Here is a 13,114-nt window from a genome sequence, read left to right on the forward strand (position 1 = left end):
ACCTAACAAGCATATTTTAATAGGTAGATATGCAGATGATGTGCGTTTGCCCTCTGAGCAAATTTAGCGTAGCTATTTGAATGACTTTGGCAGTTTGAGCAGAGACTTATGTAGATAAAGGATCTTAAATCCACGAATGGAGAGCTAAATAGAAAGTGAGATTAGGCAGAATCTCAAGGATGAAAAAGAAAATTCAGGAGAAAGGAAGAGTAGCAGTTTGACTACAGCAGGTATGGAGATGGATTGAGCACATTTACATTTTAGACATTAAGCCAAAGCTCTAAAACATCTAAAAACATTTAAAAGAAAACACAGCCAAACTTAAATGAACTTAGATTAATGAATCATCCCTAGTTAGTTAATCCATCCATTTTCCGCCACTTATCTGGGTCCAGGTTGCATTCAGTTAATTGATTATATTGTTTGAAATTAGGATACACTGCTTGCAAGAACACCAAACGTGATACGACAAGAACTCATTTTTAGTATAATATAGAAAAGTGATGCACACCAAGGGTTGTAGTGAGGTGCTGATCACTGGAAGTAGACTTAAAAGTAGGAAAAAACTGTTGCACACTGCATTTCTCTTTTATTTAGATGAGGTTTCTGCCCACAGGCCTTCCTCAAGATAAATCCACTTTCAGTATTTAATTCTAGACCATATCGTCCCAACTGGTTTTCCATCATACTTTCTTACTTTGGCCAGCTTGGTTGTGAAACGGATATTAAATTGCATTCTGTGTGGTATTAAAAAGGCCTTTAAAAGTCTTACAATACAGATACAGTGTGCTTGTTGTCGATGCTGTTGTTCATCGGCTCTGACTGGCATGTTTGCACGTGAACCACTGCCAGCATATCGTCATTGCTCGCTGTGTTCATAATGTGGTTCATCCAGTGGAGTCATCACCACATCCTAATATTCTCCTATATGAATTCCCAGCCGGTCACTCCTAACAACCACAACATTCACAGCCCAAAAAATGTGACCATGACTTGAATCTTTTGTCTGGACTGATGATGACAGTAAAAGAGTGCAATGATTCAGCTGGCGGGAACTTTACAGTGAGTGCAACATTAGTATAGGTTTAGCTTTTTGGATCACCAAAGAAAGTAGAGCTGCAAAGATGAATCGATTAGTTGTCAACTTTTAAATTAATCGCCAACTATTTTAATAATCGATTAGTAGGTTTGAGTACATTTTTAAAAATTCTTTGATTCCAGCTTGTTAAATGTGACTATTTTCTAGTTTCTTCTCTCCTCTGTGACAGTAAACTCAATATCTTTGAGTTGTGGACAAAACAAGACATTTGAGGACGTCTTCTTGTTTGGGAAACACTGATCCACATTTTATAGACCAAACAACTAATCGATTCATCGAGAAAATAATCGACAGATTAATCGACTATGAAAATAATCGTTAGTTGCAGCCCTAAAAGAAAGTATTAATATAAAACCAAAATGCTCTGACATTAATGTCTGTAAAAATCATCACATTAAATCTCAGCAGACATAAGATGCTTCTGAGTAAACAAGAGTCTTTACTGGGCTGGTGGGTTTTTAAGACTTGATGCAGTGTGACTGTTATATTAAAGCATGCCGTTGTGGTTCACTGAGCAATGTACTGCTCTCCTCCTTGCTCTTTCTTGACTGTCCAATCACTCTATTTCTGGATTTACCCCACCGTAGCCCTCCAGCTGTTGGGTCACTTTGTGCCTTCACCATTTTCTGCCTCTGCTGAAGTCCTTAATAATCTCTCCCCATCTTAAAGTTGCAGTTGTTTGTTGTTTGGCTTTACTGTGTAGGAAGATTAGAATAGAGTAGCTTCCGTCTTAGCCACATATAAGCTATACCATGACCGTGGGCCTCTCCCAAACAAAAGACCAGGCATGAGTAGGGAATCTGCTGCAGTGATTGTGTTTTAAATTGTCTGTGTACTCCCTCTGTTTGGATCTGCGTTACCTTTAGTCTGATGCTATTAGCTGAAGTGTTTCAGTGGTTTTAATCTTCAGCAGAGCGGCCACAGTCTTCATGTCCTCTGGGTGTATGAGTGTCTGTGTGAACGCACATGCACTCGAGTGCACAGAGTGTGTGATAATAATATCCCTTGTCAGCCTCCTGAAGATTAGCCTCAATGGAAGAAATCCTCTGTCATATCCCCTCACCTTATTCTCTCTCTCTCTCTCTCTCTCTCTCTCTCTCTCTCTCTCTCTCTCTCTCTCTCTCTCTCTGTGTCTGTCTTATGAGTCTTACATTGTTTTACAGTTGAGTGACTTGCTCTTTTCTAAATTCAGCGCTCATGTTTTTGTTTTTTTTGCGCCTCTGGAGAAAATTTGGGTCACACAATCTCTATGATTTAAAATATGCTGATTTTCTGAAGCTGGTTTGTTGGAATGATTGTTTTTTTCCTTCTGTCCTCAGATCTGCATTAGAGTGAAAATAATCCAGGAAGAAGACAACCGGTCCTGACTCAAACTGGTCCTCAATGGACCAGTGAAATCTTTCCCCACCCTGCCAATTAAAAGCAATGTATTTGGGCACTGTAGGCTGTAGCACCGTCAGCAGAGAGTGTGTGGGGCCCCTCCTCTCCCTCTTTCCCAGCACCCCTCGTGACATGGGATGCCAGCCCCCTGCCTCCCTGCCCTGAGCTCTCCTGGGGCGCCATGAACAGCTACAGAGACAGAGGGGTCACTTGCACCTCCTCAGACCTCCTGGATGGAGGAGGAGGGTTTCCCCAGCACACTGCGTTTCGTCACACACCCAATGGCCACCCGGCTCCTGGCCCCACAGACCCAGCCATCCAACCACGCATCTCTGTGCCCAAAATGGGTGTTCGGGCGCGGATTGCAGAATGGCCCCCACGCCGTGCGCAGTCCAGGGAGTCACTACTAGAAAATGGGCAAATTGTCAGCATTCACCATGGAGATGACTGCTCCACTTCAGTTTCCTCATCGGTTATGTCATCTGACATTGGGCTGGTGCGGGGAGGGGTTGCCAGGTTGCCACGACGACGGTCGAAGGATGTAGAGTTTAGAGGAGGAGGGTTTGGCGTTGAAAGATGTTCACCATTTAGCCTGAGAGCGTACCCACCACTGAGACAGCGCTCAAACAGCGAGGTGACACTGAGCGAACAGGACGAAAATGAGGTGAGTCTTCAATCTCCAGCCACTCTCACACCTGTAGTGTGGTTCAAGGAAAAAATGGTGTTTTTAGTTCTGTAGCGTTTTTGTGTTTACAATGACTTTGTACAAACAAACCAAGAGAATTAAACGTAAAGTTATATTGGCAAAGCGGGACTTTGAACCACATGGCAAAATAATAATTCTAGTGACTGACAGCAGGTCATGCGGCATGTATGTATATTGACAAATTGGCAGAAATAAGGACACAAAAAAAAAGAGATACCTTGTACCTTACTATTTGGTGGGAGATAGTTACTGTGTGGTCACTACGTTTCACAACTCTCCTATGTTTTATACTTCTGTTCACTGTGGCCATTTACAAACACATACTTACTATCATAAAATCCTGTAGTTCGTCTGTTTTTGCTTTCACGCCATAAATAAGCCCTACACAGTTTATTTGACAGCTTTCACGCCATCCTAAACTAACCAAAACGGGCAAACAAGTTTGTTTGAAATGAACCAAACAGGTTATGTGTGTAAGTACCCTAACTTTACGTTACCTTTCAGTGGATTCACTCAGTACAACACATATATTATGGGAAATTACGCCCCGCATGACTGACATGGAGTCACCTTTATTCACGCCTTTTAAGGCAGATGACCTGCGGTGTATGTGTATAGCATATGTGAGTCATCAGCTCTGTTTCGCCGCCTCAAGGTTAGATTAACAGCCCCTGTTGGTGTTAGCCTAGCTACCCGCAGAGGTCTGATTTTGCGTTCATAAGCTTTGTGTCTCAAGATGAGCACCAGGCATAAACAGATATAATCCTCAGGGGGTGCGGCTTCTCTTTGCATCACAAAGACCAGCATGAGACATGTCCCGTCTGTCGGGGGATTGTGCATGCCCGGAGAGTGTTGACGGAGCATGAGGCGTTTTGTCGCCAGCTCCGGCACTCAACCCTGGCGAGGCGGCTCACATTTGTGAAGAAAGCGCTGGGAAAGACCGTCATGCGGTCTGATACTATCCGAGGTGAGGCACCCGGCTTCATCTGAGACCGGTGAGGAGCTCCTGGTTGAAGTCCCCGCTGGTAGCTGGGCTGACCACATGGAGTGTGTGGAGGGGTTAGCCAAGTTCGAATCGGAACCCTCTGACTCAACCACTCCTCATAAACCACTGTCTGTATGTGGATCTCGATGGAGCGGAGAAGGTGGTATTGGTCAATCCTCCACCTATGGAGCCATCCCTGGCAGTTTATCTACCCTTGTCTCACAACAATGGGGTGGGTGGCCCCACAACCCTCCCGTCATACCCATACTCTTCCCAATAAGGTTAAAATGGCCACGGACTACACTCTTCGCATGTCTTGCTGTGCGGCGCTCTCCCTGGGCAGAGAGATGGAACCTACGGTGGTGGCGAAAAGGCACCTGTGGCTGACCCAGTCTGATGTTCCAGAAAAGAGACAGGGTCGTCTATCCGGATGAGTCTGTGTCTGCTAAGGGGTTGTCACTCAACAACTTCCAGGCGATGTTTGAGCAGCGGAAAAAGCATGTAGTGGCTCTGCGTAGCATCATTTCCAGGCAGGACAAGCTGCCTGCAGGTGCTCACAAGCCTGCAATGCTCACGAGTCCAGGGCCACGCCGGGCAGGCAGCACCCACCCGGTAAGCCTTCACGCCACTCGGCTTGGGGCAAGGGCCCACCACCAGGCCTCCAGGGGTTCAGGGCCTCGGAGGAGGCAATCACACTCGTCCTGGGACAGGGTGGAGAGGGGAACCGCAGCACTGCTACTCTTCATCCTTCAAAAACGCACACACACACACACACACACACAAATGTAGCCCCCAGTTTGGGTGCTAAATGTTGGGTGCTGTAAATGTTTCTGTTGTGACAACTTCATGTGCTCCCTATGTTGTTCCTGTTTTCCCTATGAAGTTGCCTCTCCGCAAAGCTGGTGGGCAGCCTCAGGCTTTGTCTGTGCATCCCACTTGTACCTAGTTCACTTCTTAAGGCTCCAAGGTTACATTGCTGCTGAACGTGGCGTATTTGCCTAAGTCAGTCTCTGCAGCCAATAGCTCTATGGCTTTTGAGCTCCTAAACTTCTGTTCCCCTCCTTTTGTTTCCTAGGAGCCATTCCCTGTGTCCTGTACATGTGCTGCACGCCTACATAGGCTCAATACATATGTGATCAGTTGTTTGTCTGTTTAGCTAATCCGGCCAAGGGCAAAGTCCTATCTAAACAGCGGCTTTCTCACTGGATTGTGGAGGCTATCTCCCTGGCTTACACCAGTAAAGGTCTTCCAATTCCTCACAGTGTGAAGGCCAATTCAACCAGGGGCGTAGCGACATCATAGGCTCTGTTTAAAGGGGTATCTGTGAGTGATATCTGCGTTGCAACCAGTTGGTCATCCACCGCACACTTGTGCGGTGCTACAGTTTGGATGTGACAGCCACTTCGGTGGCTCATTCTGCTCTTTCTACTGGGTTTTCGATGCACTAGAGTGCTGAAGGTGGCTGCTTTGCAGGGCTTGAATATATGTCCCATACTATATGTGTTGTACTGAGTGCATCGACCAAAAGGGAACAAAATGTTATGACTTTTGTTCCCTGAAGGAGAGGAACGAGATACAACACTTGATTGCCCCGCTGCACAGCTGGACTTGGCTACCAAATTGAGGGATGACCGGGGTGACAGATCTATAGGCAGGGCCTCACATACATCACCTTTATTAAAAGGTGTCAATAAAGGTGTCTTTAGTCAGATATCCCATACTATATGTGTTGTACCTCGTTCCTCTCCTTCAGGGATCAGAAGTTATAATTATAACATAATGTTTTCCCCAAAATATAATTATTGAAATCAGAATTATGTATCCACTGATATTTCGTCATAAACTGAAAATTCTCACCCCTTTCTGCTTCAAGGTGGAGGTTCGTGGAGGTGTCGGGATGGGAAACCTGTTCAGAGAGTATGGCAGCACCTCCTCCATCGACATCCAGGGCATTCCTGAGCAGAGCTTTTTTGACATGCTCAGCCAGTTCCACCAGGAGAGGCCTGACCAGCGCAGCTCAGCACCCATACACCTTGGGGAGCTGCTGCGCGCTCCGGACTCGCCACCAAGCGCACCTCTCCCCTCTGCCCCCTCACCTGGTCCCACAGGTGGGGAAGTAATAGGGACAGGAAGGAAAGACGGAGCTGAGAGAGTGAGGAAGAAAAGTGGAGGGACGGAGTCGTCACTGGGCACCTCCTCTTTGTTCAGGAAACTTAGGAGCTCTAGTCGCAATGAGCTGGATGGAGGGAAAGGAGAAACAACTGAGGACGGGGGAGGCCGGGGTTCAGCAGACGCCTCCTACAAACCGTGGGTGTGTCCTAAGAGCTTTGTCCACTTCGATGCTCAGAGCATCCTGTTTGACCTCCACGAGGCAGCGGCTCAGAGGGGCTACGCCGCCCAGAGGAGGAACACGGCCACGGGGGCATCAGCGGCATCAGTGTCCCTGTCTGTCTCCAGATCCTCGGCTCCAAGTGTGAACGATCCAGTGTACTCCAGCATAGAGGATCTGACCCTGAGCCTCGACCCCAGCTCCATGACACCCTCCCTGGGTGTGGACCTAATGGACGGGCCTCATGGAGCCCACAGCTCGAGCCCACTGCTCCTCTGCTGCCCCCACTTTCTCAATGAGACTGGAGGCCACGGGGAGCGCAATATCAGCTTCCTCAGCTCGTCAGCAGAGCGAGACGGAGGAGGAGACGGAGCGAGGGGTTGGCTCAGGAGGAGTAACGCCAGCGTCTCAGTGCTGGAGGTTCCTATTGAACAGCAGGTTACAAGACTGGACAGACTGAAACTGTACGGCATAGAGCATGTAGATCTGGGGGCCAGGTACTACAGAGACTACTTCCATGGGAAAGGTAACACTGAGACACATTTACTATAAGGCAGATATCATACTTAAACCATACATTTGATGTTGATGCCAGCTGTGTTATGTAAGGATCACAAGAATCAAACCTATTGATAGGAAATTGATTATACATGTTTTCAGTATTACAACATACATTTTGTTGTAACTGTAGTTTATAGATTCTTAAACAGTTTTTATTCAATTCTCATAAACACTGGTGCAATGAGAGCATACCTCAAGTAGGACAGGTTTGTTTTTACATCCCACCTTTCAAAAACTCAAGTGGTTTTACATAAAACATAAAAAGGCATGAAGACAAAATATATATATTAAAGGTCCCATGGCATTAATTTTTTAACATTTTTTAACATTAATGTGAGTTCCCCCAGCCTGTCTATGGTCCCCCAGTGGCTAGAAATAGCGATAGGTGTAAACCGAGCCCTGGGTATCCTGCTCTGCCTTTGAGAAAATGAAAACTCAGATGGGCCGATCTTGAATCTCCTTCTTATGACGTCATAAGGAGGAAGGTTACCTCCCCTTTCTCTGCTTTGCCCGCCCAGAGAATTTGGCCCACCCATGAGAAAGAGAGACATCATGGCTTTCAAACGAGCAAAGTGGCAGTTGGTCAAGAACACACCCCCACCCTCCGCCATTTGGGCCACTTGCTGTTACTAGTTCGTATGAATATGACAGCGAAGATCTTGTGTCTCCAGTGTCATTCCCCACGTCTCATCCATGACGGTTGATATCCAGCCGTGCCTGAGCAGAGTGGGCCAAGCTGGCAATGCTCCCAGAGTTTTTATTACACATGTACCTGCCACTGGACCTTTTTGGCAACCTCTGAACTGATAATACTCCACCTGCCTTTCTGCACGATTACAAAGTACCGTGATCAGCCAGTGCAGCTTTGGTTTACGTCTGTTTTTAGGTGTCAGAAGTAACACCGATCTTCAGAGAGAAAAGATGTGTGTAAGATGTGTGCCTGTTCGTACACGTGTTTGTTGGCATTTCTTGTCAACATCACCTCTTCAGACAATGCGGATGAAACTTCCTCTTGGCAAGCATGATCTGGCTGCACCCTAATTAGTGACAGTTGCTGTTAGGAGTGTGTGTGTGTGTGTGTGTGTGTGTGTGTGTGTGTGTGTGTGTGGCCTGCAGCCACACAGATAAAGGTTATCATTCCAAAAATATGTTCATCTGCTAACTCGTTTCCAGCTTAGCTGTCCCCCAGAACGCAACTGTGATTGTGTGCTGTGTTTTGTCAGAAAGCCTCATCAAAAAGCTGACATTTTCACCACGGGACATGGCATGGAAGCTAAGCAGGCCTGAGTCTCCAAATGTGTACGTCATCCCGGTTCATTCCAGTCAGACGGGGGATGGAGGAGAAATACTTGTCAAGCTAGATTCCTCCCCAAGTGTCTGGTGAATTCTACCACACTGCCTGTGGTGTTGGCATTACCATGGCTTAGCTTAGGAGCTTTAGAAGAGAACATGTGAAGTGCGTTGATAGCTTGGTCTAATGCCCCTCCTCTGCTAGTAGGGCTGCACAATTAATCGCAATTTTAGCAAAATCCCAATATGGACTAGTGCAATATCCAAATCGCGGGGGGGGGGGTAGGATATTTGTTAAAGGCAAAATATGTGTCTAACCATTCTGAATGAAGTATTGTGGGGCTGCAGAGATGTCCTGGGCCTACAAACCCTATCCTACAGACTAAAGGAAAACATCTTTGTTTGGTACAGATTCTTGCAAAAATCACACTACATGACTGTAGTACATTTTTATTTGTGTTTCAATGAAAATGAGAATGATGATCCAAAAAATTGATCATTCCCTCCAATATCGTGATTCATATCGCAGTCGTAACAGTCAGTCAAAATAATCGCAATTTGACATTTTCCTCATATGGTGCAGCCTTATCTGCTAGACATGCTTACGACACCAGAGCCAAACTCCTCTCTTATCTGTCTCATCTTTATCTCTTGAAGGTTAAATGTACCGGTTTATCTCTTTATTATATCAAACCTCAATACCTCTTTGTTACTGACACAAATATGTCTGTAGCACCAAGTATCAAAAACTACTGAAACCAAGTCTTCGTAACTTACTGAGATATTTACTGATTTAAATCATAATATTTCCAGTTTATGACTATAGTTTTATTTAAGGAAAGTTTTTGTTCAGCTGCCTAAATGGAAAAAAAAGGCATAGAAGACTGAGAATACTATCTAGATTCGTTCTTTGGTTTCATAAAATGTTTATAATATTTTGTAAGTCTATACAATTTACTTAATAACTGTCTTCTTTTGTTCAACCAACTGTCCAAAACACCAAAACATCCAGTTTCCTATCATAGAAGAGTGTGAAAACCAGTGAATATTTATATTTTAGAAGCTAAAACCGGTGAATTTGGGTATTTTTGTTAAAAAGCTGCTAAAATCAGTCATTAGGATTGTTGCAGATTAATTCCCTTCTGTTTTCTGATGACGTCTAATACTTTCAGCTTTAAAAAATATCATAGGGTACTCTATGTGTATAAAACCCACAACTCAAGTCCATATTCAGACATGTTACTCCTCAACACAAACATTGATCTCCATCTCTCCTTCACCAGAGCACTCAAACTACTTTGGGACAGAGGATAAGCTGGGTGCTGTGGCCGTGAGCATCCGCAGGGAGAAACTGGAAGACACCAAAGACCTGAAAGACCAGTACCAGTACCGCCTTATCGTCCGAACAAGCGAGGTATGAAGGATCTCCCGTTTGTGTGTGTGTGTGTTTGTTCTGAGCATTTCTTAGTGATGAGTCAGTAAGAGTGCGCACGCTTACTTTAATTGCCTACTTTCATTTTACCCCCCTTATGTCCCTACCTGTGATTCTTTTCACCCTCTCTGCCCTAGTTTTAACCTCACCCCTCACCCCCTCTCTGCCGGTGGAAAATTCCACCTGCCCAGGCTCAGCACAGCAAAACCAAACCAAACATTGGCTGCTGTGGCCAAAGTGTTTGGCCTGCTCTTACAGGGAGCACACCCAACCACTTTTCCACTTTGATGGGTCAAATACTCGTAACGTATTGAGTGATGGGTTGGTGACCGTGGAGAAATACTCAAGATTCTCTCTCAGACTTGTTCAAAGACTACGAACAAGTTATTTATATTCATTTACTTAATAATCATTAGTTGCAGCCCTAGTGTCAATAAGTTGAACACGGACACCGTGAACAAATATTAGTCTCCTGTTTTTTTTCTTTTCATAGGTGTAAGAGAGGTCTGAGGTCTGTATGAATAGTCAGTTTGACCAACTTAATATTTTATAAACACCTGTGTAGCATCGTCAGGTCACGCAAACAAACAGCAAAGTTTGCTTGTGTTCATGTGGCCCGATTGTCTTCCTCTCCACTGTGTTGTTTTTAGCTGGATTACATGGCTGCCTGGCCTCATCACCTTAGCTCTGGTATAACAATGGAGCCTCTCCGCCATCTAAGTACACAGAGCTCAGCTAACAGACACGGCCAGCACACCCAGGCCTACGGTTCCCACACAGGAAAAAAGAGATTTATTGCCGACTTTATTCTCTCAAGCCTCAGCTGCTCTCAAATATCCATCCCCCCTTAAGTCTGTCATTTAATTCTGTGCAGCAGTGCTGACGCAGCAAGGTGGAGAGACTTCCTCTCTCTCCCTCCATCACCCATTTCTACACGCAGCCCTCTGATGTTCCTGCTCAGCATGTCGCAGTCACTCACTGCACTGTCGCACAGAAGCTGACGAGTTCAAACGAAAGCTCCATAACTTCAGCCACGTGTCTATCAAGTTTCATTTCTCTGCTGGACACCCGAGTCTCTGAGGTCCAACTGTCTCTTCGGCCCCTGCGAGCTCCAAAGTCTGCTATGCATTTTTAATGAACCCTTATTTGTGTGTGTAGTTGTGCGTGTGTTTGTGTGCGGTGAGAAGGATCACCCCACTCCTCCCAACTGTATCCGAGGATATTATAGCCTCACTGTTTTGAGGCAGCCCAATTTCCTCTCGCCAGGGAGCAGCACTCTGTGGCAGCACAATACTGAGCAGAATATTAATTCACAATACCCCTCAAACTAAAATCTGTGTGTGTGTGTGTGTGTGTGATTGCGTGCGTATGCGTGTTGTGTGTGTGTGTGTGTGTGTGTGTGTGTGTGTGTGTGTGTGTGTGTTGGAAGAGAGAAGGAGTGGTGCTTCAGGGCATCCCTCATCTGATGGACCCACTTCAAGCTCCCAGACTGCTAATCATCCGTTCCTCCATTTTCCAGAGGCGTGGTTCTGGTGCTGAGCACGACCTCCGACCTCTCTCAATACAACTATCTCAGAATCAATAGTATTACTATGTATATTCTGTGTCCATAGTAGCCAATATATGATACAAAATATGTATACACAACAACAGCTTTAAACCCTACCAATAAAAAAACCAAAAAGGAAATAAAAACTAATAAATTAACAAGTATGTAACCAAGCAAGTATTTTTGTTTTAAGAGAGAATGAAGGAGTGAAAAAAGTGGATGCCAGTAACTCTTATTAATTGGTAAGTTGGTCAGCAAGTATTCTTTCCCCAAGACAGGAAAGAAATAAACCGATAAATAGTAAAGGTGATAGGTGATAATATTTCAGTTCCTGGTCTGATTAAAGCGATCTATAAAAGGACCCGTATGAAATTTAATTTTGAAAAAAATTCCACCAGAAACTGTTAAGGTGTCTAAATCAACAATGAAATGAAATGTAGAGAAAATGTAGTTATTTCTTGACAATTTCAATGTGATTTTAGATATCTATAGTCTTTAAGTCTGGTGATGCATTGCAACATGTTTTTCTTTCCCCACATTCAGCTTGTGACCCTGCGAGGCTCCATTTTAGAGGATGCGGTGGCGTCTACGGGGAGGCATGGCACGGTGCGGGGTCTGCCGCTCAAGGAAGTCTTGGAGCAGGTCGTCCCCGAGCTCAACGTGTCCTGTTTGAGACTGGCGCTCAGCACACCCAAAGTCACAGAGCAGCTGCTTAAACTGGACGAACAGGGGGTGGGTTACATGTCTGTCTCTGTCTGTATTTGCATTTTATTTTTGGGCTTGTGTAATAAAACAGTTGAACAATGGAAATGTGACAGTTAATCCCAGATGCTTAATCCCAGAAGCTTCCATTGAAACTGTGACTATAAGTCACGCTGGCTAAAATGATGGAAAGCGATGCAACAATACATATGAACTGATAGGTGTGTGTATAAAAGTGTCTACATACTTTAGTGTTGGTGCAAAGTACACAATCGGACTGAGGTCAGTGAAAGCTCAGTGCAGCAGGGCGTTGTGTGTTTGAGCATGAGTGTGTGACCATAAAAGCTTTAATGTTTAGCCATGTTATCTCACCTTTTATTTAATGAAGGGTGAAGTGCAAGACGGGGGTGTTTTGCCCTGCAGTTGGCTTGTTTTTACAACAACGAAGTGGTGCTCAATTGAAAAGTGCGTACATATATACAGTACATCAGGGTTAAATTCTTATCTGTAACATCTACTTTGACATCAAGTTGCATTAAAAGCACCAGGCTCCCACTCCAGTGTTTCAGCCGTTTGTGTGTGTAATGTTAATGTTATCTCTCCGCTGCCGTGTAGTTGAGTCAGAAGCACAAGGTGGGTGTTCTGCTGTGCCGTGCGGGCCAGAGCACAGAGGAGGAAATGTACAACAACGAGGAGGCGTCACCCGCCTTCTCTGCCTTCCTGGAGCTGCTTGGGGAGCAGGTGCTTCTCAAAGGATTCACCAAATATGCTGCGCAGCTCGACACAAAGAGTAAGTGTTCAGAAGAGCCCCTTTCAGACATGCACAACATCCCATAAATGTGTTGGTTATTTTACATGTTGGTCTTGTGTCTGAATAAGCACCTGAGTCGTTTTTACATAAAAGTCAAGATGGCAATCTTACTCTTAGTAATCTTAGTAATATTTTCTCAGCACCTTCACCATGGCACATTTCCAAATTTGAATGTCGTCAGATTAGCGGCTGAAGCAACACAAGGTCAAACATACACTTCTTGTTTGCCTTATTAAGTTCACTGTAATACATGTGTCCCTTATATTGTCA

General features: G+C 45.0%; 1 protein-coding gene across 7 annotated transcripts in view; it reads left to right on the top strand.

The window, feature by feature from the left end:
• Nucleotides 1-13,114, top strand: part of sipa1l3 (signal-induced proliferation-associated 1 like 3) — a 73,931-nt gene that overhangs the window by 38,660 nt on the left and 22,157 nt on the right. For 6 of the 7 annotated variants that reach the window (XM_078246119.1, XM_078246115.1, XM_078246118.1 and 3 more), the window contains 5 exons: nt 2,419-3,143; nt 6,044-7,025; nt 9,634-9,764; nt 11,875-12,063; nt 12,649-12,823. In XM_078246119.1, the coding sequence (XP_078102245.1) occupies nt 2,661-3,143; nt 6,044-7,025; nt 9,634-9,764; nt 11,875-12,063; nt 12,649-12,823 (1,960 nt within the window). In that variant the 5' untranslated portion in view covers nt 2,419-2,660. The remainder of the gene's footprint in view (nt 1-2,418; nt 3,144-6,043; nt 7,026-9,633; nt 9,765-11,874; nt 12,064-12,648; nt 12,824-13,114) is intronic. The other variant, XM_078246121.1, reaches the window with a different exon arrangement.

This window comes from Sander vitreus, chromosome 3 (assembly GCF_031162955.1).
Source record: "Sander vitreus isolate 19-12246 chromosome 3, sanVit1, whole genome shotgun sequence".
In the NCBI taxonomy this organism is placed as follows: Eukaryota; Metazoa; Chordata; class Actinopteri; order Perciformes; family Percidae; genus Sander; species Sander vitreus.